We start from the raw sequence: 26,339 nt of genomic DNA, 5'->3' as shown, positions 1-26,339 counted from the left end.
GAATCGCTTACCTGTCATAGTAGCAAGGATAGAATCCAGACAAGCTGAAGAGACGCACGTTACTGCTGAGTAGGGAACACCATTTTATTTCTTCCTACTTGGACTTTTCTTTCATTGACTAATGTAAATGGCATAATCTCTCTGACATAGGAACAAAATCTAATTATGAAATATTGTAGCAATAGATGACTTATGCACATTCACCTGCACTTCTTCAAGGCCACCAAACATCAGGTTTGAGGTAGGCAATCTGAAATCACAGTTATGGCAAAATCCTAAAAGTACGTGACACTAAATTGGCTGAACTAGCATAGCGCCTATAGTCCTAGTCTGCTGCTTGTATTGAGTTACCCTCCTTGGCTCTGGCCCCAGCCCAGCTCACATGCACGTGTAGTGCTGACTGGTATTCAGTGATCATTTTTCGAGTGGGCCTGGGACCAACAGGGAAGGGAAAGAAAAGGTGAAGCTGGCCTCCATTCTGCATGTCTGATACGCTGCTTTTCTGCTCCTGGATACTGTTGGCAGGGAAGAGGCGGAGTTACCCTACACTTCCAGCACATGGAGGTCTCTGGGGAGTTTGAGAAGAATGGGGTGAGGAAGGAAGTTCTGCGGGGGTACGCATTTCTGTGCCCCCGTGCAGCGGGTGGTGACAGTTTCTAAAGCTTTCCTTTTGCAGTCCTGACGACATCTGAGACACCTTCCCTCTTCCCACCCTGCCAGGAGGTGGCCAAGATTCCCTGGGAACTGAGGGGCAGCTGTGGAGGAAGGGGGAGATTCCTGCTTGTAGCCTTCAGCCCTCTGCCAAGTGTTTTGGTAGCATCAAAGCACTTGCTAGCATGATACTTTCATGAGTAACAGTCTTGTGAACTGTTCAGGTGGGGTGTCTGTGCTACGTCATGGCAAGTTCTTTTCTTCTGGAAAATTTCTTTACCCCACTTACTTTTGCAGAGAGCACCCTGTGTCCTATTTTTAATCAAGATCAGTGTTGTTGGGGTGATGTGAGCTTTTTAGCACACTTACTTTTGTTATCACCTTTGAAATAGCAATGCCTTCTGCTTAGATTAGGACTAATCTAAGTTGGAGATGCGTACATATGTTGTCATTTAGTAAAATGAATCCCTTCTGGGTATGAGCAGGTAATACAGAAGTGCAGAAACAGGCTTTTTATGCCCGAAGGTTCACTTTCCTTAACCAGGTAATTTCACTGAGGTGGCATTTAAAAATTTAAGGGGCTTTCCCGGGTTTTGTCCAGTGTTATAAGTTGCTTGTGGTAAAAGCTTCCTGTAGCGTAAAAGTTGTTTTGAACAGATTCTCTTAAAACATGCAGTACAATATTTCTCTTAGCTTAATTTTGGCAAGATCATAAGCTTTTCATGTTCGTCTAACAGTACAACATCTGTGTTAATGTATTCTGTCTGTTGGAGCCCAGGAGTGTATGTCAAAGTTCAGTTCTTGGTTCTGTGATGCTCAGGATTCATGTATCTTTTCTTTTGTTACAAAATTTTTATTTATAATTGTTAATTATAGGAGATGTTTTGTTTTCTGACAAGAATGCCGTATTACTAAATTTGGTTTTTAGAGAAACACACTATATTGACAAAATTAGCTAGTGCGGAGACCAGTAGTGCCATCAAACATGCAGACTAGAAATAGGTGAGTATGAACAATCGTTTTTTTCACAGTTCACTGAAAAACAATGCAGGATAAAGCTATAGGCAAAAAAAGCATCTGCGGTTTTATTGGCTAGTTACATTTTAAATAGAATAATGCATTTAAGTAGAAATCAAATATACATTAGAAAAATCTAATGCTGACTGAAAGCAGCCTGACTTTAAAAAATATTTAACATCTATTAAAATGCATAGATCTCAGAGTTTTCTGATCCATCATTATTGGGAAAATGTGAAATGCTGGTTCTGTATCACTGCTCAGGAATAAATGAGTGGTACAATTTACTCAGCTGTTTTAAGTGGATTATCAGTAAATAGTTACTCTCATTTTCTTGCTCAGACTCAGTGCAGGCTTGTGACTTGTTTGTAGAAAGACCTGAGAGGCTGACACCCTTGAACAGTGGTGTGTTTGGTTTTGGTTTTGTTTTTCTTTGGTTGGTTTTTTTGTGATTTTGTGGTTTTTTGGTACTGGGAAACATTCTGGTACCAGTTAGGCCTAATTCTTAACCACAGTCTTATGCTTTAGCCTTGAGAAAAATCTTCTGGAATGTAGCAGGAATGGTAGCCCCAGATAGGTGAACTATGGTGCTCTGGGTCGGGTCAGGACATGTAGGTAGGGAATCTATCAAAGTGATCACACTATGCTTGTCCCTTCTTTTCACAGACATACTTTTACATGTACTTCAGGTGAAACAAAAAGCAGGAGCTCCAATTCACAATAAACAATGTAGCTGGGGGGGGAAGCCTGGGAAAAAATACCAAAGGAAATGATGTATTCATTATTTTTTACCAACACTGATAATACAGTTAAAATCAATCTGATATTTTAAGGAATATGTTAATGTGGATGAGTTTTATGGGTGCCTTTCAGGTTTTTTGGAATATTTATACTTTTTTAGATCTTACTTGGAACAGAAACTTTTTTCCAATCATTAGAAACTTTTTTAACAGTTCCATATGTGTTTGCTGCTTCATAATGTTGCAAGACAAGAAGAAAAAATTTTAGAAAAATGTCTAACAATGCATTTGTAGAAATACTTTATTTCCAGAGTACTGGAATATTGCCATTTTTTGAAAATTTTTCCATTTAGCTGCTGTTAAAGTAGCACTATTTACTTTTAAGTTTTATTCTGATCAATATAAAGAAGAGAATTTTGAATAAATTAGCCTACCCAGGGAGGCAAACCGATTTTTTTTTGTACCCCATGGAAGTATCTTCAGATGCATGTCAGCTCTTTGAAAAACTCTTATAGTTGAAATTATCTGTAAATGCTTAGATACAGTTGTAGGGTTGTGATATTATGACTAAAACTGTGAAGACAACGGTATGGTATTTATGATATTTAGGAAAATGTATCCTTATTATCAAAGTATATTCCTTTTAAGTAGTGTAGCCCATGACAAAGTTAGAAGTAGTATTTCTCAAGCCAGTGCCTATCATAATTCTCTCCCAACATTAACAAGAGTCACACTGGTATAAAAGATCAACACTTCCTTTCTCAGAAAGTAGTTCATAGTCCTACTGTGGTGCAACCTCGGTTTGTCGAGGCTTCTAAAGACCGACTGCTTAAGAAACCCATGTCTCTTGATCTGGCCAGCTGCTTTCCTGTTTTGCTTTGGTATGATGTAATTTTGAAACATTCAGGACTTCATGGTTTTTTTATGCTTTAAAAAGAGGAATAATACAAGTAAAAACACTAGAAGCTGACAGGATGTTACTCGGGAATATATATATATTTGTTCTGTGAATAATAGATGTGATTTGGTATTGTTAACAGCAGGAACTTTTTTTGCTCTTTGAATAATCAGCTTAGGAGTAGCAGTAGCTGTTAGCAAGTCAACTTATTTTAAATATCCTCAGCATAATACTGTCCTCGTAGAATTCATTTTCTGCCAAACCCCCTTCTCGATTTTTAGGCACACATGAGCTGTGAATGATGCAAAGTATAGCATGGAATCCAACAAAACAAACTTCACATAGTAGTGAAACGATTAGGGCATCTTTATAAATGTGATGCGTCTAAGATACAGTAACATGAGCAATTTACTGTGCAATACGCTATGCTGTTTGACTTGATTTATCCCTGCAAGCTTGTACAATGCAATTGAGAGCTTGCATCACTTCTGTAGTTAACTACAGACAGTTACCATAGGACAAGTGGTATGAGGTAATTTTGTATGTTAAAACTCCCCTTCAGGTGGGTGCTGACATGAAACTGTTCAGGAATATTGTTACACTTCAGACTTGCACCTGATTATCACTTTCAAGCATAGGCAAATCCTTTTATATTCATCATAGGGGTTTTTTTGTACACAACAATCCTAGAACTGAAGGGTAGAGCATGCAAAGCAGTTTCTCCTCTAACAATCTTAGTCCTGAAGACTGTTGCTTATTAAATCTTTTGTTTGCTTTGGGCTCTCATTAAGCTCTGTGCTCCTTTAGTTTACTATCTCCTGGAGCACTCTTAGAAGAGCACAGCTTACAATTATACAAACATCTTTCCCCAAGAATCTGAACTTGTATGCTTAAATAAATGACTCGAAGGACTTTTTCAGAATTGTTGCAGTAAATACAGGTGGAACAAATGTGAGCCTTGTTGGAGACACACTTTGAGATGTTCGTTTTTATGAAAGTAATGTCTGAACAGAGTATTCATCTTGACTGATGATCTCTGTATTGAGTCCCAAATACTTGTAATCAAAGCTATGCAACTGGTAAGGTGGAGAGTGAGTTGTTGATGAGGCTCATGATCTTAGATGCAGTGGCCAAGAGAAACAGCAAACATTGCTTGTTTTAGGCTTTTGGGAGTTAGTAAGAATCTCCCAAAATTACTGGTTCGAGGAAGCAAGCTTTGAAGTAGATGATTACACAGTTTACCAATAAGCCAAGAGGAAATGTGTAATTTTTAGAACTGAGGTTCCGGAACAAATAAAATCTGTCTAAAATATGCTACTGAGTAGCAGCTGCTGGGGTGATTCTTTGAGAGACAGGACTGCACTAATGAAGGGTTTTCTGGTACCCAATCCAAATCATTTAATTTTACTGTATCTACCTGCTGCTAAGTTAAAAGTGTACTAAAGTTGCACAGAGGTTCAGGAAATCAAGTTTGAAGCGATCATATTTTCCAAAGTTTTTAAAAACTTAGCACCTCCTCTGATGTAAAATAAAAACTGTAAAAAGACAATCTTTCCTAAACTATTGCTTATTTTTATATCTAATACAATGACCCTTATGCCATACAGGTAATGAGAAGAAGCAGTGAGGTCACTGTGTTGAGTGTGGATAAAGATTAGCTATATAGGTATTATCACAAACAGTCTCTGCAGCTTTTAATAAAAATACGTATATAGGAGAAGAAAGAGCACAACTTCTCAGAATGCATATGGAAATTGCTTTATTCAGGGTGGATGGTGAATCAACTTAAGTGGATTCCAGATACTTTCAGTCTCAAAAATTATGAACTGGCACAATCTATGCCACTACATAAAGTGGGAATATATTATCACATCCTGACAATGTTTAGAGAATAGTAAACAAAGTTTCTATATTTAAGAAAGGGTGTGAATTATGCATGGAGCAGAAGTTTCATATAACTCTTAAGTTCACTGAAGGAAAAGAATAATGGGTCTACATTTTCCATGCTTTCCTAAGACATTGTGTATAATTTAAGAAGTATGAACTTAGGCAACTGGATAAAATGGGACGTGAATTTAGAGATTGTGATGGCACATTTTCCAGGAAGTTATCTTAAAGGAGATTAAATCCATAATATTTTTACCGCACTAAAATATGTCACGTCCGCACCTTAAGATGGATAAATTGGGATATGATAGGGTATGTGAACAGTAGTTTACAGTAGCTAGCATTCAGAAGCATTTAGTCGTTGGCTTGGAGAGAGCTTATCAGTTACCCCTCCCAATATTGCAAGAACCTTAGTGGGTTTTTTAGTGGTCTGTGAAGAATTTGTGAATCAAGTGATAAGAAGTATTTTGAAACATGCTAATGATGCTAGGCATCAGTAGGAAGCACTGAAATACCAAACAAGAATTATGACTTGAGGGCAGGCATAGTGAAAGTGGGATAAATTATTTTGCAAGATCATGCTGTTAGAATGGGTTGAATTATAGAATCGCAGAATAGCTGAGGCTGGAAGGGACCATTGGAGATGATCCAATTGTCCCTGCTCAAAGTGGGGTCAGCTAGAACAGGTTGCTTAGAGCTGTGTCCACTTGGGTTTTGAATATCTCCAGGGCTGGAGACTCCACAACCTCTCAGGGTAACCTGTTCCAGTATTCAACTACCCCCACAGTAAAAAAAAAAAAAAAAATTATTATTATTATGTTTCAATGGAATTTCCTGTGTTTCAATTTATGTTCAGTGCGTCTTGGCCTGGATACCACAGGCAACAGTCTGCCTCAGTCTTTGCTCCCTGCCACCAGGTATTTATACATGTTAATAAGACTTCTTCCCTCTTCCTCCTCGCCCCCCCCCCCCCCCAGCTTTCCTCCAGGCTAAACAATCTCAACTCACTAAGACTCTCCTTGTCTGAAAAGTGGTCAGTTCTTTAATCATCTTAGTGTCCCTTCGCTGGACTTGCACCAGTCTGCCCATGTCTCTCTCGTACTTGTGAGCCCAGAACTGGCCACGTTGCTAGCTCACGTCCAACTTGTCCACCAGGACTTCCAGGTGCTCTTCTGCAAATCTGCTTTCCAGCCAGTTGACACCCAGCCTGTACTGGTGCATGGGGTTATTCCTCCGCAGGTGCAGGACTGGGCACTTCCCTTTGAACTTCATGTGGTCCCTGTTGGCTCATCCTGTCAATGGTGCTCTGAATGGCAGCACACCTATCTAGTGTATCAACCTCTCCTCCTCATTTTGTATCATCTGCAAACTTGCTGATGATGTACCCTATCCCATTGCATGGGTCATTAATGAAGAAGTTAAATAGTGTTGGCCCCAGTATCAATGCCTGGGTATACCACTATTGACTGCCCTTGAGCTGGACTTTGCCCAGCAATGGTTAAATGAATGAGTTAGAGAAGCCAGGGTGTGGATTTTCAGTATGCCGGCTGCATTCCCAGTAGCTCCCACGTGCAGGGTCTTGTTTTCCTCACTTCCGAAAGTACTTTCATTTGAGGAGTAGTTCACACAGCTGGACCGCCTAGCTACAAGTTACTATGTCCAAGTAAACAAAACTTCTGCCAAAGCTGAAATCTGTAGTGACTGCATTGCCAGTTTAACATGGATCATGAAAATGTAAATGATCCTGCATGCAGCAGGGCAAGCCACTTAGGAGGAAAAAAGGTGTTGTTCTGAAGTGTTGCGAAGCTCTCACTAAAGACAGTTTTCCCTGGAACAAATACAGAAAACATCGGTTAGGTTGGACAGGGGAAATGGAGGCGCTCCAGTAAGAGATGAAAAGCATCTGTTTTGTTTATCCTGTGTCAGCCTTTAAGCCATGATGACTCTTCATAATATCTCAAGAGGTGGTTATCTAAAGGAGGAGCTAAATAATCTTAAAAAAAAAATGTGGGCAACAATAGGTATGGATGCTCTTGGTTAGAGTTGGAAAAATATTTTGCACTCAAGTCTAATACTATTAAATATATCTGTATTTCCCAGAACATTGAGTAATTGCATCTCTGCTTGATGTAAATTTTATGAACGTCTATAGCTCTGCACACATTCAGAACTACAGCTAGCTTGTGCACAAGCTTCACTGTATTCCTCTAACGCAATATGGGCACTCTGAAGGGATGGAGGAGTGGTGAGCGTGTTCAGAATATTGACGGACAAGCAGTACCAGCTTCTTTGAAAAGCCAACTACTGCTGTGTTTTGTGAAACGTAGGACACTCAACTTTTTTTATGTGGTGTCCAGCGGTTAGAGCACTGAACAGGGGAGACATTTTAGTGACTTTAAAAAAAGCCTTGCCAGTTAGCCTAATGAACTTCCGCAGAAATTAATGGATAAGTGTTATTAATAGTGCATTAGTATTCTTATACTCCTTTCAGTATTTCCAGAATAGGCCTCTTTAAAAAATGGCAAGCAATTGGTTGTGCGTTTATATGCATCTAATAGCAGTCTGTAATTGCTACTGCTTTAAAATAAAATACTGATTTTAGCGTTGTCAACATTCATTGGAGATGTACAGTAATAAAGTCAAAAGTCTGCTGAAATAAGAAAAACATATGTAGTAGCTGAACTTAAAACCTGTCAAATGAGCGTAGAGTAGTCCTCTTCATTTAGGTTATTTCCCCATATACTGTGTGCATATAAAATGGCCACTCGAGGGCACCTTTGTATTTGGTTCAGCTGCTAATTTCCTGAATATATTGACATGGTTTGATAACACACTCATTTTTTAATCTCTTGAATCTTCTGAGTGATAGCACCCTAAATTTCATATTTAAATGGAAGCTTAATATAGGTTTCTAAAGCTTTAACTTGAATCCTTTTTAATAAAAGGCTAAATAATAACACACATTACATCAAGAGCAGGATTTTGGAAAAACTACAATAAAAGTTGGTGAAAACTTTATTTAGTACATTGACCTTAATGACCAATAGTGTTTGTATGAATGTTATCTACCATCAGAAATATGTTAGTGCAAACTGAACTAAAGTAAAATCATTCTGAGATTTTGTATGTTACATTCTCTGATAGCTTGATTTAATGCTTCTTTTAAGCTTACTTTTTTCACTTGAAATAGTAGTATGGTGCACAGACTACATCAAAGCTATTGGGCCAAATACTGTTTGTATTGATGCTTTTACGTGAACTATTAATATAGCGTGTATTTGGATAGTGCCACTACTAAGTAATAACTTAATAAATACTATAGAAGTTTTTAATGGAGAAAATGGGGACAGGTAACACATTGCCATGTAAGAGAGGCAGGGAACTGAAGTAATAATGTAAACCTGCAGAACCTTTCTTTTCCGATCTTATGGTTTTTGTGAACCAAAGAGTCTCTTACAGAGCATAGGTGAAAATGAAATCTTACAGTACTATTGCATGTGTATTTTCTTGCTCAGCACTGAATGTACATGATGCTTTAAAGACAGTATTGAGTTTCATTATGCAAGATGGTTATTTTTACTTTATCAGCTTTCTAAAAAGGAGTCCCAAAACATAAACAATGGAAAGACATTCAAGAATTGCTAAAAATGAAATGAATACAAGCCTTTTGGTCTGAAATGCAATCAAAATTTTGTGGACATATGAGTATAAATGTGGAAACTTAAGAAACAACTCCTTGCCTTCATTCCCTCTTTAGGCAATTCTGAATTCGCTTCTTAATCAAAAGACACAACTACTCTTAAGGTAAAAACTAAAATGAAATATTCAGATGATAGTTCTCAGTTTGCAATACATTCTTAATGCACACAAGCACGTCAACTATTCTTTATCTAGCAGCATGTATGGTTTGTTGCATCAGTTTTGTCTGATACTTTAAAGCGCCAATAATCAAGGACGTCTTAGTTGACAACTTTCCAGAGCGTAGTGCTAACATATGCTATCAGAGTAAATCAGTGTGTGCTTCTTTACTTGAATTATGGAAGATGGCTGGAAATTGCTTTTTGGATTTTGATGTAGAAATTTAGATGAATTTATTGCTTTATACGTGTGGCCAAAAGTGGGGGAGGTTTTGGTCACTTGTCTTCGGTGGTTGTAATGACAAATCTTACTCTTAGTACCTACGTGCTCGAATATTTTTTTCCATTGGATCTAAATTAAACAAAGGTATTTTCTAGATATTTTCTAGTTTTTCTAGAAACTGATTCTTTAGCTTTTTTCCTCTTTGTTTCCACTGGAATATAACAATTGGATTAAAACTGACAAATTAGAAAAGTGATAACGGAAGACAGTTATTGCTGTGGAATAGTGGTTTTTTGCAAACCAGTTTTTTTTTTTTCCCCCCTGCACTAAAGAGGGGATGTCTGCTTGTAAACAACAGTATTTTAGGTACTCAGACTGGACCCAAGCATGGAGTCGATCTTCGTTTACTGATGCCTCTGATCAAGCTTATAGAAACAAGTCATAATTAGTGAAGGCTGATAAATACCAAATAGAAAACCCATATGTTACTTTGTGGGATTACATAGTGCTGCTTTTCAGTGCTCTCAGTCTCCTAAAAAACAGTTTTAAAATTATTATTAAAACCTTGCTTGGCAATCCTGAGTGGTCGTCAGGGTTCTGCTATAAATATTTAAAGTGCATTTGTGGCTTTCAACTAATTAAAGGCAGTTTCACCAGGACTGAGTGCAGCACTTACTCCGCAAGAGTTGGATGCATATACCTGTCATGGGTGAGTGCTTTGATCCAGGGGTTAGTCTAACCTCAGCGCTCCCACTACTGGCCGCAAATGTAGAAATAGGTCACAGAGCAGATGCTTTCTCATTTGCCATTTGTTGGCAAGCTAATGAATCTCTTTTGACTACAAACGGGAACAGCTCTGTGAGCCGCTTTACCACTGCAGTAGTTTTGAAAACAAAGATTTACTGGAAATATAAGCCAGCAGCACACAACTTGTTGTCAACCACTGTTCCTTACCGATGTTTCAGCTGTTCAATAACTAATATCCCCCATAGCTAATGGTATGTCTGCACTGCAAACAGGATGTAGAAGCTATTAACACTAACTTTGAATGGTCTGACCTGGGTTTTGGCAACGAAGTCATCAGAATAGCATCGAAATTGTTAAGGGTTGACTTATGCTAATGAGAAGGATTATTTGTTGAGGTTTTTGCTATACATTACATCTGTAAAGTCTGCTGCAGTTTGAAAATATGAACATACCATAACCTTTCAAAGTAAGAGTTGGGGGATGGTACAAGGGAAAACAAAACCTGTGAGGTTTTGCTGACATCTCAGAATATCAAGCAACTTCACTGATATGATAAAATACGGGGTTAGTTCAGGTTAAAAATGAGCATTTTGAAATCTCCTGAAAACCAAGCACTTGATGACTAAGGTGTTTGGTTTCTCTTCATGCTTGAAGAGGGTATTAGTATCCATAATAAAGACTTGGATATTAGTGAAAATTCAATCTTCTAACTGAAAAAATCCCAAGATTATAAAAGAATACCCTTACATTGCAGTGTTATTATAGTTTTTAGTTTTATTTGGTGCTAGTTCTGGTATATGGGCATGTGTCACAGAAACGCTGGACAGATAGCAATATATTTCAAAAGTCAGTTCTCTTTAATGATATCAAAATTTAACGGTCAAATTGAACAGGAATGTTATGTTGTATTGAGATATTACAGCCAGATTAGACGGGAATATTAGGTCATAAACACTGCGACAAACACAACTTCTTTGCAAGTTCAGGATGTCACTTGGGAACTATCACTACACGAACTATAACCAAATCTAAGCTTAGAATGATGACTCAAAATGCACAATCACTCACCAATACGGCGAGGCACTCAGCCCCGGGGAGTTTCCTTAGATGGCGTCCCGATCTAAAAGGAGAGTCTCCAACCGCAGACCCGCTGCTCCAAGGAACACTGGCTCAAAGGGGTCTTCCGGCAGGGCTCCATTTATACCCTAGGTCAGATTGGGGCTCGTGATCATACATGGTCAGCGGTCTGGAAACTTCTCTTAACCGAGGTGTTTCACTGGTTAAGGTGTTTCTGGTGGGCTCGGGCAGCTGGGGTGTGTGACTTGGGGGACTCTGGATACGTGACTCCAGTCCAAACCGCGGCTTCTAGTTTTAACTCTTTCCTTTCAGCGATCGAGAAGTTTCAGTCTTTATCGGGGCGGGTGCACCTGCCACAACATGACACAATACGACGCGTGAACACAGACTAGGAGCAGAATAGTTGGCACTGCAGGGAGTCGATTCTACCTGGAGAGTGCTGCCTCTCGCTAAGGCTCCTCTGCACTCAGCGTGGGCCATGCTGGATTGCTCTGAGGTCAGGAGGCGGCTGGTTCAGTGCCAGCTGGGAACCTTGACAGAGTTAACAGGTCAGCTGTCCCTTAAGCATCAGTTTGTCCCAATGGCAAGTATTTTTCCAGGCTTCTCTGGAGCCCTGATCGGCTTTTGATACTCTTGACTGCTTAACCACTCACCACAATGGACTGCACCAGCCTCTCTTTTAATCCTGTTTTATGTTTAGCTTTATCCAGCCACTGGGTTTGACTTGATTGGATTTTTTCATTCACATTTCCTTATCTGGTGCAGCATGATAGATAACAAATTTAACACGATGCAGTGGTGATAAAGCTGTTCAGCAGCCCATACTCATGCTATTGCTTTCATTATATAAACTTAATCAGTTCTTTATACATTGTAATGTGTCTTCTCTTAAAAGATTAGCTTCAGTCATGTGCCTTTTGTACTCTTGCTTAGTTGAATATTTACATATGTGAAGTGTGCTTTAAAGTGCTGGTTTTTAGCCTGAAGTGAATGTAGTGCTGCTGTTTGTCTTTAAACATTACACTTGGGTATTTCTCAACTTGTACATCCTGTTCCATATCCCAGGCTAGACGGCAACTGCTTTTCACTCTGTCTCCTGCTTATAGCTTGCATGACGCTTTTCCATAGATTCTATGATTCCATTACTTGATTGGCAAAACTGTAATAATTACTTTCAGGCCTTCATAGGATTACCTTATCCTAGGTTAGATAGTCCCTTAATTTATGAAGATGATACGCAGATTGAGAAGAACTATTATGGGAGGATGGAAATGTGACACAAACATCTATAGTGCTGATTTCCCCCCAATCCCCAAATGAAATTCTGCTTACCTGGTTCTGTGTGGTGAGTAGCTGTTACCTGCTCTTCACCTGTGAGAGCTATCAAGCTTAAATTCTCTTAAAATCTGAAGCATACAAAAGAATTAAAAAAACCCCAAAACCCAAACCAAAATCCCACTTTATCTTTAGAAACTTGAAAGTATACCTAAGATGTTCCATTATCATGATTTCACACATTTGCAATTAATTGAAATCTTAGTAAGGAAGATGGTGTTAGAGCTCATAGTTTAATATATGTAGTTACCTAATCCTTTTTCTGACGTCTTCATTTGGTTGCAATGTGGTGTAATCGGAATAAACAGGATCCCTGTGTTCCTATAGCAACAGAATGCTACAGTTTGAGAAACTGCTTCATTGCAGCAGATGTATCCACAACTCTTCTAATAACCTGAGGATTTTAAAACAGTAAATTTAAAAATTAGGATTCTGTTTCATATTTCTGCAGTTAAAATTTGGTTTAAAAATTAAACCTTATAAATATCTTTCCTGAAGCTCTACACCACCTTCCAGGATAGGCATAGTTTCTGAGTTTGTAAAAATACTGAATATATATATATTCTATGAATATTCCAGCTATATAAGCTATGGTACTGGTAGGATTTTCTGTAAGAAATATGGAGTATGTAGACATGAGGTAGGGTTGGTTTTTTTTTTTTTCAGCTTTCAGTTTCCTTTTAGTGCAAGCTGGTTTTTTTTAAATTAAGTAAAAACACATCATCTAAATTGGTTATTTTGATCCAGCATAATGACCTGCTCTGTAATAGCCTCATTTATTTTTATATTTTCCTTGTAGATAGAAGTGATACAAGACAGTGTAGAAGTGTCAGCTTTATAGCTCTGAAGATCTTCTACATGTTTGGTAAATGTAATTCAGTTGCGTTTTTTTAGTAAGGGAATAGAAAGATAATGTTCCCATTAAAGTGATCAACTATGCATAAAGAAATAGGAAGATGTATGAAAATGCATTTAGAGAAATCCTCTTTTCTTGAGCAAACTGCATCTGTTGCATGTATAACTTACACCATTTGGATAATTCTGGAAGTCTAGTGGTGCTAATAGCAATTTTACATACTGATTCCTAGAAAAGAAGTATCCCCTGTCTGGAAGGTCTGGCTTCCTTACTGCTAGGATGCAGCTTTATATTAACCCTAAGCTCTTTACTCATTTGGAGTGCTCTTAGAGAAGAGTTAATTAGAACTTTAATTAGCGTATAACTTTCAGAGTTATTTTGAATTTCTCTTAATAAAATATTCTGTTACAGTGAACAAGAACAAAGACGCTCTCTTCTCTCCCCCTCCTCTGGGACAGTGTGCCTTCATGCTTCGGGACATTAATATTTCAATAGTCACACTGGATAAAATTGAACAATGGATGAAACCTAATTATTTTTCTTAGGCCTGTGATATGATCTTATCCAGGTTCATTTTCTTATATTCTATTCTAGTGAGTTTCATTATAAGTCACTCATTCCTACCTGACAGATTTCCTTTAAAAATCATACTGCTAAAAAGAAAGAAAAAAAAAGGAGATACTTTGTCTCCTCTTTTTGTTTCTTCTATGTTGTATTTTTTCCCCCCATCCCAAAAATTATTGAAAAAAAGAATGAAAATCATGTCTCTTAGCCACCTCTGTTCCCTCCCTTCTCAGCTGTTCTTGCTTATTTTCTTTCTCATTTCTTTCCTCTGTTTTGTACAGATATCCTCTTCTGATGCTGCTCAGCCTTTGGCATCCTCTCCTTCTCTGCAAGCTGCTGCTGAGAAGAGCAAAGCAGAGGTATATTGTTTTCGGGTGTAACTCTTGCCAGGTTACTGCTTTGCACAAATGTTTTTATTTCTGTAGAGTAACTTCACTGAGCTAACTAGAGAATTTGAATTGCTGGTAATCCTTCAGGCGTTTAAAATACTTCTCTCCTTGCTTCCTGGACTAGATAAATGAAAAGAACCGATACAGCGGGACAAAGCACATGTGTGATTGTTACGTCTTGGTGTTTATATGTCAAAATTCTGGTTCTGCTCTGGCTTAGTGTCACAAAACTGTGGAAACACCATTTCATTCCCAGCTAATGGGCATGAGTGACAATGTCCTGTCTCCTCAGTAATAATTTTTGGTATCTTTTTTTATATTACTTGCTTGTTTCAGAATTTAAATTATCAGTACTGTTCCAGCCATTTAGTTCAATCTCCTTGGAGATAAATACAGAATTAATTTGGTGACACTTCTGGTAACTCATACTGGTTTTAATGTCCCTTCTAGCTGGGATATGTGTGTATGTGCTGACGTTACATTTACTGTTTACAAGGGCCTTCGAAAAACTTAACACACAAACAAGTAGTAGATGAGGCGTCATTTGTATGAACTTTCAGTAAATGTCACAATTTGCAACAATAATGAAAAACTTTTTTTTACAATGTGAATGCTCAATGTTAGACTCTTTTGGATACTTCACTCTAAATTGAGACTGTATACAGTATATGAAATAACTTATGATCTAAACATAAATCATGGTTTTTCTTCTAAATACAGAAAATGTGGACAGATGTTATAAATTATTTTAGTTCAGCTATATTTAAACAAATAAAATTTAAATGACTGTGTCATGGACTAGACCACAAGCCTTGGTGAATTTGACATGGTTTTTAAGTTGTACTAGGAATAGCAGCAGCCACTTAGAATGAAACTCGCCTTTCCTTTCTTACCCACCTCTCTTGATGCATTCAAATTTGAAAGTTCCTCTGTGTAACTAGTATGCCATGTTGTTAGAAATGAATCTTGGGGAAAAAAACGAATAACTTTTGCTTAGAATTTAAGACCAGTATAAAGCCAATTTCATTTTATTATCTTCATAGTGCTTTTTGACTGCTTTTGCAAGTAATGAAACACTTGAGTTGAAGTTCTGGCATGAATACAGCATCTGAGAAATGTTTTTGTTTAGTCTGAATTCATTTTTATCTAATGGAGCTGAAGCAGAAAGCTTGCATATTGAAATTGTGAAGTGTGAAGATGAAGGACTTACGGGTTTTCAAGCCCACAGTGAAAATGAAGTGAAGGAAAATAAAGTCGCTGGGAATTGAGAGAGTTCCTGTAGGCTTTGTGAGGTGTGGAAGCAGAAACACTGGTGAACAGTTTATTTTAAGTTTTCATATATTCACTATGAGGCTGTCAGGGATTTGTTAAGGGCAATGAGAGGCATTTATTTATATTTGGTCACCTTTATGGAGTGTTTGCCATAAGAAACTTACTGCAAGTCCTCCTTGTTCTCGAAGTCCTGAAGAATAAGAGTTTCCAGATACTTTTTCCTCTAGAAGTGAGGTTTCTCTAACAAAACATATTTAAAAAAAAATGTTGCAGTGAAACTGGAAATCAGGACATCCTGAAGATGATCATATGCAAAAACTTTTACTCTGCTTTCACTTTAACATATTCAAGTAAACTTAAGGTACTGTGTTTGAAAAGTAAGTGTACTGTTATGACACTTCCAACAACCTTTCCCAGGAGGAGTGGAAACAAATCACAGTTGTCTAAGATGTAGAAAAGCTTCCACAGGAGAAGAGATTAGGTTTATTTAAATTATTCAACTTGGGAAGGTTGGAGTGGGGACAGAGAATGAAAGACTTTTGGAAAAGTTATTGCTTTGACAGTATATTTGCGTGCAGTACATGTTTATGGTCACAGGATTTTGGGAGTCTTTAGAATGCAGGTTGGTGCTAGGATCGGTGACACAGTAATGGAAGAAAGGCTAAACTTCGTTTGAAAGGCATGGCTATGCGTTTGTAATCTTAGTTCAGTAAGCCTGCAAGTCTCAGGTTATTGTGATGGCCTCAAAATAGAACACTGCTTTGTACTTGTCCCAGTCATACAGACTTTTTCTTGAACACCTGGCACTGCCACAGGTGAGATACGGTGTTGGCTGGACCTCTGGTTTGGACTGCTATGCTCGTTTTTGTGTTCCTAATGTTCACTAAAATCTAAGTTGGTCTCTGTTTCTTTTCTTCAAAACAGACATTCCAAATTCCCCTTCACTGCAGTTGCAATGACTGTGGTCATTGCTTTCTGTTGCTTGAGTGACACCCACATTTAAGCAGGTACTTGGTGTGATAGTCTCACTTTCCAGGACCTGAGTGTTCAGTGAATGCCTGATGAAATAATTCAAAGGGGTTAGTTGAGACTTGAGGAACCTCAATTGAGTAACCCCAATCCATCTGGTAAATCTGGTGAAAGTTTTGAAAATTGATAATTTGAAGTTGTGAAGAATGTGTTACTTGGGTCCCCCTGTGCCCAGGCCCCCAAAAAACTCAGAAAATACCCCCTTCATCTTAGTGTTAGAACTATTTTAACCAAATGTCATGTTATACAGATTTAAAAATTATATATATTGGATGTTAAAAAGAAAAAACCCCAATTCTTATTGACAGAAACCTGTAGCCTAGTAAGCTGTTTTATTTTTAATACTGGAGCTGCATGGACAGTTATCTACCCTCTCAGTCTATTCTCTCAACCTTCCTCCTAATATTGGGAAGCTTGCTAAAAAACAGTGTTTTGTGGAACAAAGCTATTTCGAAGCTTTGAACAAAGGGATCCAAGTCTAATGACTGAAAGAACATTTAGGAGCTACTGTCTCATCACCTTTATTACAGATGGTAAACTGTTGTTCCATCCATTTTAATGTTCAAGTATACTCACTAGTACTATACTGTAGTTGTACAAGGTAAATGCGGACAGATTACTGGGTCTAAAAATCACTACTAACACTATGTCAAAGCAATTGCTGGCCTAAAAAGTCTGTATCTTCTGTATGTCATGATGCCTTAAGGAATATTTTATGCTTTTCTTCAGTCAGACTAGGTCTGTAATATTGCCCCATTTATTAATTCAAAACTAAAATGAAAAACCTTCCGTAATGTCATTATAATACATTCAAAGTAAAGAGATCTCTTATGTTTTCTCTTTCTGGAACAACTTAATGTCTTATGACTCAGTGGGTCTGTCATATGACCCAAGTCAACTTTTTATATTCAGGAGTATTTTTTAAAGACCATTAGATTAGCTTTTAAAAATTAGTAACTCTCTGCAGAAAGCTGCATGCAGATTACCTTACTGTAGTTCTTTGGTCAAAGAGACCAGCATCTGTCCTAACGACAGAGGTTATCAGAGTTAATGGAGTACTTGTAGATCTGCTTAGTACTTTTCGGATGTGCTTAGCTTAGGAGAAGCAACACTTGTTCTTTTTTCTTTCTGCTTATAAGAAGAAATGCAGATGAGCAGGTGAAATAGTGAATTTCTTGAATTCTCAGAGTTACAATATTTTTAGTAGCGCTATTTGAGCAAAATGAGTCACTTCTGGAAGCAGAGCAGATAGAAGCATAAACTCTGAATTGAAAGGAAGTAACTGAAGATCTCTGTATTCCATATGACTGTGGACATTCAATGTATTTGCAAATGCATTGTTATTGAGTACTAGCAAAATGCCTTTTTTTGCAGAAGGAAAAAGAAAAAAAGAAAGAAGAGAAAAAGAGAGAGAGAGAATCAGAAAAACCATCAAAACAATTAGCAGTTGAAAAGGTAAGAATAGTGTATTAATTTTCCAGTTATTTAAAACTTACACATAGTATTAGACATGTTCAAAGATTTGAAAAAAATGAAATTTTAAATGTGTGTGTATATATGTGTGTATGTATATATACACACGTGTGTGTGTGTATGTATGAATAGTAATCCAGATAATCCACATGAATGGTTTACTAGTGCTGTTGCTTGCATACAGAGGTTGGTTGACCGTAAGATAAGGAATGTGTTTGGGGGAAGTGAGTTAAGATTTGGTAAGATTTAAGCTCAGATAATTATGGTTTTTAAGATGTACCATTGCTATTCTTGCACAGAAAATTTTCAGTTTTTTTGAGCGCTGTATGGTCACTTAATACTGTCTTTCATAAATGAATCCATGTTAAACGTAAGTGTATATAGAATTGGATTAATAACTCTAGGTAACTTGAAAATATTCAACTGGATTATGTCACTGTCCTGGTTTCGGCTAGAATAGAGTTCCTTTTCTTTCTAGTAGCTGGTATAGTGCAGTGTTTTGGATTTAGCAGGAAAATAATGTTCATAACACACTGATGTTTTTAGTTGTTGCTAAGTAGTGTTTCTGCTAAGTCAAGGACTTTTCAGCTTCTCATGCCCAGCCAGCAAGAAGGCTGGAGGGGCGCAAGAAGTTGGGAGGGGACACAGCAAGGACAGCTGACCCAAACTGGCCAAAGAACTATTCCATACCATATGACATCATGCCCAGTATATAAACTGGGGGAGTTGGCTGGGAGGGGGGATCGCTGCTCAGGAACTAACTGGGCATCGGTCAACGAGTGGTGAGCAATTGCATTGTGCATCACTTGTTTTGTATAGTTTAATTCTTTTAGTATTATTATTGTCATATTATTATAATTATAATTATTTTTCATTCCTTTCTGTCCTATTAAACTGTCTTTATCTCAACCCATGAGTTGTTTTTTTTTTTTCTGATTCTCTCCCCCATCCCACTGGGTGGGGGAGAGTGAGCGAGCAGCTGTGTGGTGCTTAGTTGCCGGCTGGGGTTAAACCACGGCAGTCACAAAACATGACAGACAAACCAGTTAAGGTGCTTCTTTACACAGCTATATTAAGGCATAATGAGCAGCCTTAGCAATGTAGGTACAATTAAATCATGTAAACTTCTGTATAGAGTTAATATTAAACAAAAATGAAATGGGTAATTTTAAGTATTAAAAGAAATTATTGCATTTAAAGACAGATGTCCCCTCTCAGATGATGGGAATCCATTAGTATGTTCTGATCTGCAGTGTAGTCTGCAGAGTGCATTGGAGTCTCCATCTGTCAGTTTATTCCCCAATAATGCTGTGTTACAATTATGAAAAATGTTGTGTATTCATACATTATGATTGCAGATGTATTTCTGGTTCAGTTTTCAAATAGAAGTTGTTTATTTTGCATAATAAAACAAGATACAAAAATAAGTGCACACTTGGAGGGGAAAAAAGCCCCTCCCCAAGACAAATATCTGTCTTCTGAAATTGGAAAGCAGTTTTGGAATAAGCGCAGAAGCAAACTTTGTTATGACAATTTGTGTGGCTTCACTGAACTAGTGGAAAAGGATATCCTTATTCATATGGCAGGAGGTTAAAGCATATTTATGGATGACAAAAATACTAAAATTGTGGATTATTGAAGTTTTACAACGGCATCCAGTCAAATTGAATGCTTTATTCTGGTCTTAGAACAATATACTTTAGTTATAAAGGCTAAAAACATTGCTGTGGTTTGGAAATCTTAACTTTCTAAAGCCCAAAGGTCTGGTTTTGGTCTGGGGGAGAGAGGGTTTCCCTTTGCAAGGATGCCTGAACCTTGTCAGATGGCTGGGAATACTTGGTTGGGTGAGGAGAAAAGACAACAGTGCATAGGTACAGCTGAGGGACTACCCTAATACTTGAAATAAAAACCAATTCAAATGCCGCTGATTAGATTTACATTTGAAATGTCATTAGATTACCAGTTAATGATTAAGCAAGTAAAAAGAAGTATTTTGATTTTAAATGCTTGTACTACAAAATGTGGAATTTGGTAAATATATCTGCATTAGATAATAGTGCTGTTGTAACAGCTGCAAAATGTTTGAAATACTGCAGCATATTTTATTTCATTATTAATGCGTCAGCACTGATTGCTCAAATGGAACTCATCTATGTGTCATCTTTTTAATTTAAGAGATTCTTTAAGCTTGGGCTTTTCAAGGCTTTTAAAGATCATTCAAAATAAATTATTTTTAGACACAGCTACATATTTTAAAATCGCAGTCACTTTCTAGAATCCAAAGGAGAGAGACCTATATCAAATGCTTGTGTTTCCATTGGAAAGTACTGGTGAAACAGAGGACCGAAATATTTTATTTTTATGTATGGAATAATACATTGCTGCTTTTGTGGTGTGAATCTGCTTCAGGGAGCTAATTAATATTCTTCTTAGTTTGACTAATAATGATACACTTCACATCTGGTTAGAGACTGTCTATAGGATATTTTAAATATTGTATGTTGAATCACTGGGGGAATGCTGGCATGTTGACTGTAGTATCATGTTTTCAGCAACCACATCAAGCAGTAGATTGCTATTTGTCCCAGTTCTCAGCTTTCTGGAGAAGGAAACAGAATATGAGAATTCTTTGGACACTTCATATGTGAAGTCACTGGTCGCCTCTATTGCAGGCATGGTATACCTCCAGTCTAGACATCCCAGGCTTGGGAAGCTAATGAATTAAAAATATGTGACCAAGTGTCGTGGTTTAACCCCAACCAGCAACTAAGCACCACACAGCCGCTTGCTCACTCCCCCCTGGTGGGATGGGGGAGAGAATCGGAAGGGTAAAAGTGAGAAAACTCGTGGGTTGAGATAAAGACAGTTTAACAGGGAAAACAAAAGCTGTGCACACAAGCAAAGCAAAACAAGGAATTCATTCACCACTTCCCATCGGCAGGCAGGTGTTCAGCCATCTCCAGGAAAGCAGGGCTCCATCATGCATAACAGTTGCTTGGGAAGACAAATGCCATCACCCTGAACGTCCCCCCCCCTTCCTTCTTCTTCCCCCAGCTTTATATGCTGAGCATGATGTCATATGGTATGGAATATCCCTTTGGTCAGTTGGGGTCAGCTGTCCCGGCTGTGTCCCCTCCCAACTTCTTGTGCACCCCCAGCCTACTCGCTGGCGGGGCAGTATGAGGAGCAGAAAAGGCCTTGACTCTGTGTAAGCACTGCTCAGCAATAACGGAAACATCCCTGTATTATCAACACTGCTTCCAGCACAAATCCAAAACATAGCCCCATACTAGCTACTATGAAGAAAATTAACTCTATCCCAGCCGAAACCAGCACACCAAGCAATTGGCAGTTCTACCACAATTTTGAGATTTCTCTTGATTAAGGTAATTCAAGCAGTGTTTTAGCCATCCTGTAGAGGAATCAGTAAAGATGGAAAAAATGACAGGCTTTAAACTAGTAAAAAGTTGAAAATGAAGCTATAGAAAACTTCAGATCTCTTTACAAGTGTCATGTACTCCTAGAGGTCTTAGGTTCCTGGTGTCTTCTTTTTTATATCGTATATTGAGTTTAAGTTTCTTAGCTCTTAAAACAAGAATATGCATCCTAAAAAATTAAAATGTTCAAGTTCAGTTCTCATGTTCTGATCTCTGCTTCACAGAACTGACTAATCTGCTACATGTACGTAAGAGCCTTTCTCCGGTGACTAACTGATCTTTAGCCTTTAACAAGCTGAATGTCTAGCATGATTTCTGTTGCATTTTCAAATATTGCTGAAAGCTTGTAGCATTGATTTAGTAAACTGCATTATTCCAATATTGCATTAATGTGTCAGGTAATTACAGCATAAAAGTTACTTAGTTGATTAGCATGCTTTCGTAAGTAAAAAGAACAGAAAATCATCTTTTAACTGATTTAACAATAGTGGGCTTTCTTACTGAAATGGCTTTTCAGTAAGAATCATCATGTCCTTGAAGTGGGTTTCATGGGAAACATTTTTTATGAACGTTTGAGTTGGAGACACTGAGTTCAGATGTAGAGTAGAATTTCCTCAAGATCAGAGAGATCTACTGCAGAACAGTGAGTAGCAAGGATACTTGTTTGACTCTATTTTTCTGGGCTTTTCCACTTTCTGTGACAAAATTAATGGGTAATTTTTAATATAACAAGATCTTACTATGTCAGCTAGAGACTGAGTCTAGTCTGGTGATGAGCGTTTTATTGGAAGCAGCCAACAGTGTGATGTTCCACATCAGATCTGCAGTATTCTTTAATAAAATAAAATAAGTGACATTGCGAAACTACTGGCAGCTGTAATGTTTTTTTTCAGTCCAATTGAAGAAAGTTGAGAAACTTGCATAACTTACCCACGGTCCCTCCTCCCCCTCTCCCTGTGCCATTTCCACAATTACAGATCTCAAGTTTTGTCAGTGCTCATGCTTAAAATAACCTTACCCTTACAGTTACTTCGGGGAAAAAACAAATTGCAAGAAAACTGCTGGAACAATTTTATACAGTTCTTCATGACATGAAAACTAGGGCCAGGTTACGTGGAGCTGAGATGTCCAGTCAAAGCCCAGCTTGTTTGCAAGCAACAGAAATGCCAATTCTAGCGATATAAAATGTGTTGAATTGCAAGAGTAAATAATCAAACTGAGCTAATCGCATGCTTCTTAATGCTTCTTATGGGCCAGTAGCAAGAATAATAGCACAAGGCAGACTGTCATGCAATGAAAGCAATTTTTAGATGTTCTGTACACCCAACTAAGATTAAGAGATTTGAAATTGACTAAAAAAATAAATCTGAATACTTTAACAGCCCATTTCAGTAGTGAGGAGGGAAGAAAGTTGGTAGTTTGACCACCAATCTTACCTGTTTCATTGATAGTAACACATAAAAATTTTTAGTTTGTAGGTAAGAAAAACCAGCTAGGCTTTTAATAGCTGTTTTTTAAACTTCATCATCCTGCCCACCCTTTCATCAACTGCTGAGGAGCTTTCCCTTTTTATTAATTACTCCTTTGCACAACTGAAGTTGGTGAAATTTCCCAAATCAGCTATGATTTTCTTTTTTTTTTTTTTTTCTTCTGCCTAAGCTGACTGAACGAGTTCTCCATTTGGGAAGAGAGTAAAACATTGAACTCCTTTTTATTTCTAGTGTGTCTACTGAGTAGGATTTTTGTTCATCCTTAGGTAATTGAATGTGCTCAATTTACAGTCATTTGGTGACTTTAAAAAGAATATGTAGCCTACATGTTCTACTGGTGTGTGAGGGAGTTACCGAACCTCATAGTAGTTTTCTGAACTAACATTTAAACTGTGAGGTTGTTTTAGGTAGAGTTTCTGCTCATAGCACAGAGGAGCACTTTAGGTAAGCTCCACGCTGCTTCTTCGTGCAGCATGTTGGAGCAGGGTCTGTGTGCACTCCATCCACCTTGTACCTGTTTTCCTCTGAAAGGAAGCATAGAAGGGAAGGAGATGGGGTGCGGTCTAGTCATCTGGGCTGAAGGATCAGGACTGTGAGGGAAATGGCTGGTGTGTCAGCTGTGGAGTTTGGGTGCCCCAAGGATAAATGAGGCCATTAGAGCTGCAAAGAAGGGATTGAGAAAGACTGTGTTTGCGGATGATCAAATGGTATGCTCTCTACGGAATGGACAGGAAACTCTTCATGCATTTGGGAAGACTGCTAATAAAAGTGGGTTGCATTAGGTACTTCACTTAGTAAAGTACTTCCATTGCACAATATTTGATTTAGAACAGAGAACTTGGATTGAGTTGTATGAATGAGACTTCATGAGTTTCAGAGCAACTAGGACAATTCTAGTTTTTTTCAAAACATACCTTGTTATGTCCATCTGCAGTACAAATTCAGACAACAAAAGGCATAACTAGGTATGACGTCTTGAGGCTTTGGCATGCTCCAAAAGTAAAGGAGGAGAGAGTTCACGTGCCTAAAACTTTCAGATTTTTGTGGAGTTCAACTTCTTATATAGTTTTAATTTTTAAATAAAGAAAATCTTGATGTGCTTCAGTGCTAGCAATCCAGAATTAAGCCAGCAGTGTTTTGGAAAACTGTCCCTGGAAAACTTGACAAGTATTTCTGATACCCAAAATTACAAAGTTCAGCTAAGTCTATGGCACTGAATGCTTTGACAGTGCTTGGATTCAGCACTGTGTAGCTTTCTGTGGTGTTTATTTTAGAGGTTTTGCATCAGTTGAAGACTTTCATGAAAGGATTGTGATGGTTTCACTGTAAAATACTGCATATTGAAGGCCGTAGTTATCGTGAAACCACATCTAATTTATTGGAAGTAAGCCCTTTTACGACAGATTGTGTTGTATTGGGACAGTAAAGTGAAATGGTTAGGATGTAAAGAACAAACTATTTTTTCTTTGCAAACTACTTGTGCTTTTGCAAACTAATATTGACATTCAAAGTTAAGACTTTTTTCTTTCTGCTGAACATATCAGGATGATTAATGTTTCCGAAGGATTGCAGCAGTTAAACTTGATTAACTGAAGTACTATTTGACACTGTAAGTTTAGTTTGTTTTATTATATTGCATTTTGAGTTTGAAATTGGCTGTTTTTTGTGTGTAGAGTTGATTTAAATGACAGGAATGGGTTAGTTAGAGGTTATCTTTCACTGGTAGTATATCAAATGCTGTTTTTCTTCCCCAAACTGGAGACTAAATTGCCAGCTTAAACTCAGCAATAAAAGTGAACTGCTGCCTCTCAGTCAGCTGGTACCAACCAGCACCAGATGGCCTGCATTACGGAGGTACTGGCATAAGTTTATTTGCATTGAAAAAGTGCAAGAGAACCCCTCAAATAAAAGTGAGGGCAGATCATATTAGCAGCTTTTCCCCTTCATATAGGAAAAACAATGTGTCAAATATTCATTTAACCAAATAGGAAGAACTTAATGTAGCTTATTAGGGTGGGGTGTTTGTTTGTTTGTTTGTTTTCTTTGACCCCAAAGACAGCTAAAACTCCCACAAAAATCAACCTGTCTGGGCAAGAGAGAGAAGACGAACTATTAGTCCCCATTAGTGCTCTGGGCATGGTTTTTACTTACCCAAAGTATTCCAAATTATCATCCTAATCATTTTGTACAAGGAGAAATGAGTTGGAGCAAATAGTGCTGTAGTATTCTTCACTTTAAAACTGAGTAGCGTTGTGAGAATGCGTGGAAGAATGAAAGCCCGCAAAATTTTTGGTATCCACTTGAACACCAGTTAGGTGGAAGTGATATATTTAGGTGTTTACTTTTAAGTTGTAGGAATAAGTCGACTCACAAATATTGACCTGAATGATAATTTAAATACAGAATTACATTATAAATATTCTAAATTTTTTTCTTTATTTTGATACCGTATTGATGATATATTTGCTAAATCATTTGAGTAGTTGTTAATATGTTTCCCTAGACTTCTAAAAAATTATTTGCCTTTCTGAGTGATTTAATTTTTAAATGTTTTTTTAAAAATATTTTATATAAAATGTAATATAAATTTAAATTATAATATATAAGTAATCAAGTGTTTATCACAGGAACAGAAAAACAGAAACATGTTTTGCCCTCTGGCTGAATACATAGTCTTATTTTTACTCTTAGTCCTTGTTTTCACAAATTCTGACTAAGTAGATATGAGTTAAAGCTCAGGATTTAGGAGTATGTGATAAGACATAGGACAACCTGTTTCCCTGCCTCCTACCCCCACAGAGGGTGAAGGGTTTTAAGGCTTCTTGTTCTCTCAGTCTGCATTTTATGGACCTGTCCCAGCCTGGTTTTACGTTTCTAATCATACCTTTTCAGTCTTATGGAAGAGATCAGATTATTTTGGGTTCTTTGGTTGCTTCTAATGCTAATCTGAAGAAAGGCAAATCAAATTAGATTCTTCCTGAAACTGTGCAATTCATTCCTTTTGCACGTAACAAAGGACTCCTTATGTTTGGGGATTGCCTTGAAAAATAGTCTTACTTAATGAAATTAATCTGTCATGGCTCTTATTACGTATTGGGAGTTGTAGACAAAGAAATTAAGGAATAGATATTGCAGGTAGAAGCAACTGAAAGAAAACCCTTTTTTTGTCAGATGGGAAGAAGGGTATTTGTCTTTTTAGTGTTGGAAAAGGAGTCAACCTACACGAAGGGTATCACATTTTTTTCCTCAGCCCAGTGCGTATTCTCTGTATCAGCTTGATCCTCTCAACTCTAGTCTGCAGCAGAACGGTATTTTAATGTATTTTTTTTTTAATTCTATAGAAATGGAATCTTAAAACTATGAGAACAGGCTTAGGTTTGGACTGCTTTGGTTAAAT

At 37.6% G+C, this 26,339-nt stretch overlaps 1 protein-coding gene across 3 annotated transcripts in view; it reads left to right on the top strand.

Annotated features, from left to right (window-relative positions):
- SMAP1 (small ArfGAP 1) overlaps positions 1-26,339 on the top strand; it is a 105,102-nt gene that overhangs the window by 33,941 nt on the left and 44,822 nt on the right. For 2 of the 3 annotated variants that reach the window (XM_050894100.1, XM_050894097.1), the window contains exons 5-6: positions 14,134-14,211; positions 17,917-17,997. In XM_050894100.1, the coding sequence (XP_050750057.1) occupies positions 14,134-14,211; positions 17,917-17,997 (159 nt within the window). The remainder of the gene's footprint in view (positions 1-14,133; positions 14,212-17,916; positions 17,998-26,339) is intronic. The other variant, XM_050894099.1, reaches the window with a different exon arrangement.

Source organism: Gymnogyps californianus, chromosome 3 (genome assembly GCF_018139145.2).
Source record: "Gymnogyps californianus isolate 813 chromosome 3, ASM1813914v2, whole genome shotgun sequence".
NCBI classification, from domain to species: Eukaryota; Metazoa; Chordata; class Aves; order Accipitriformes; family Cathartidae; genus Gymnogyps; species Gymnogyps californianus.
The sequence above is the reverse complement of the archived record's forward strand: the minus strand, read 5'-3'. Positions and strand labels throughout refer to the sequence as shown.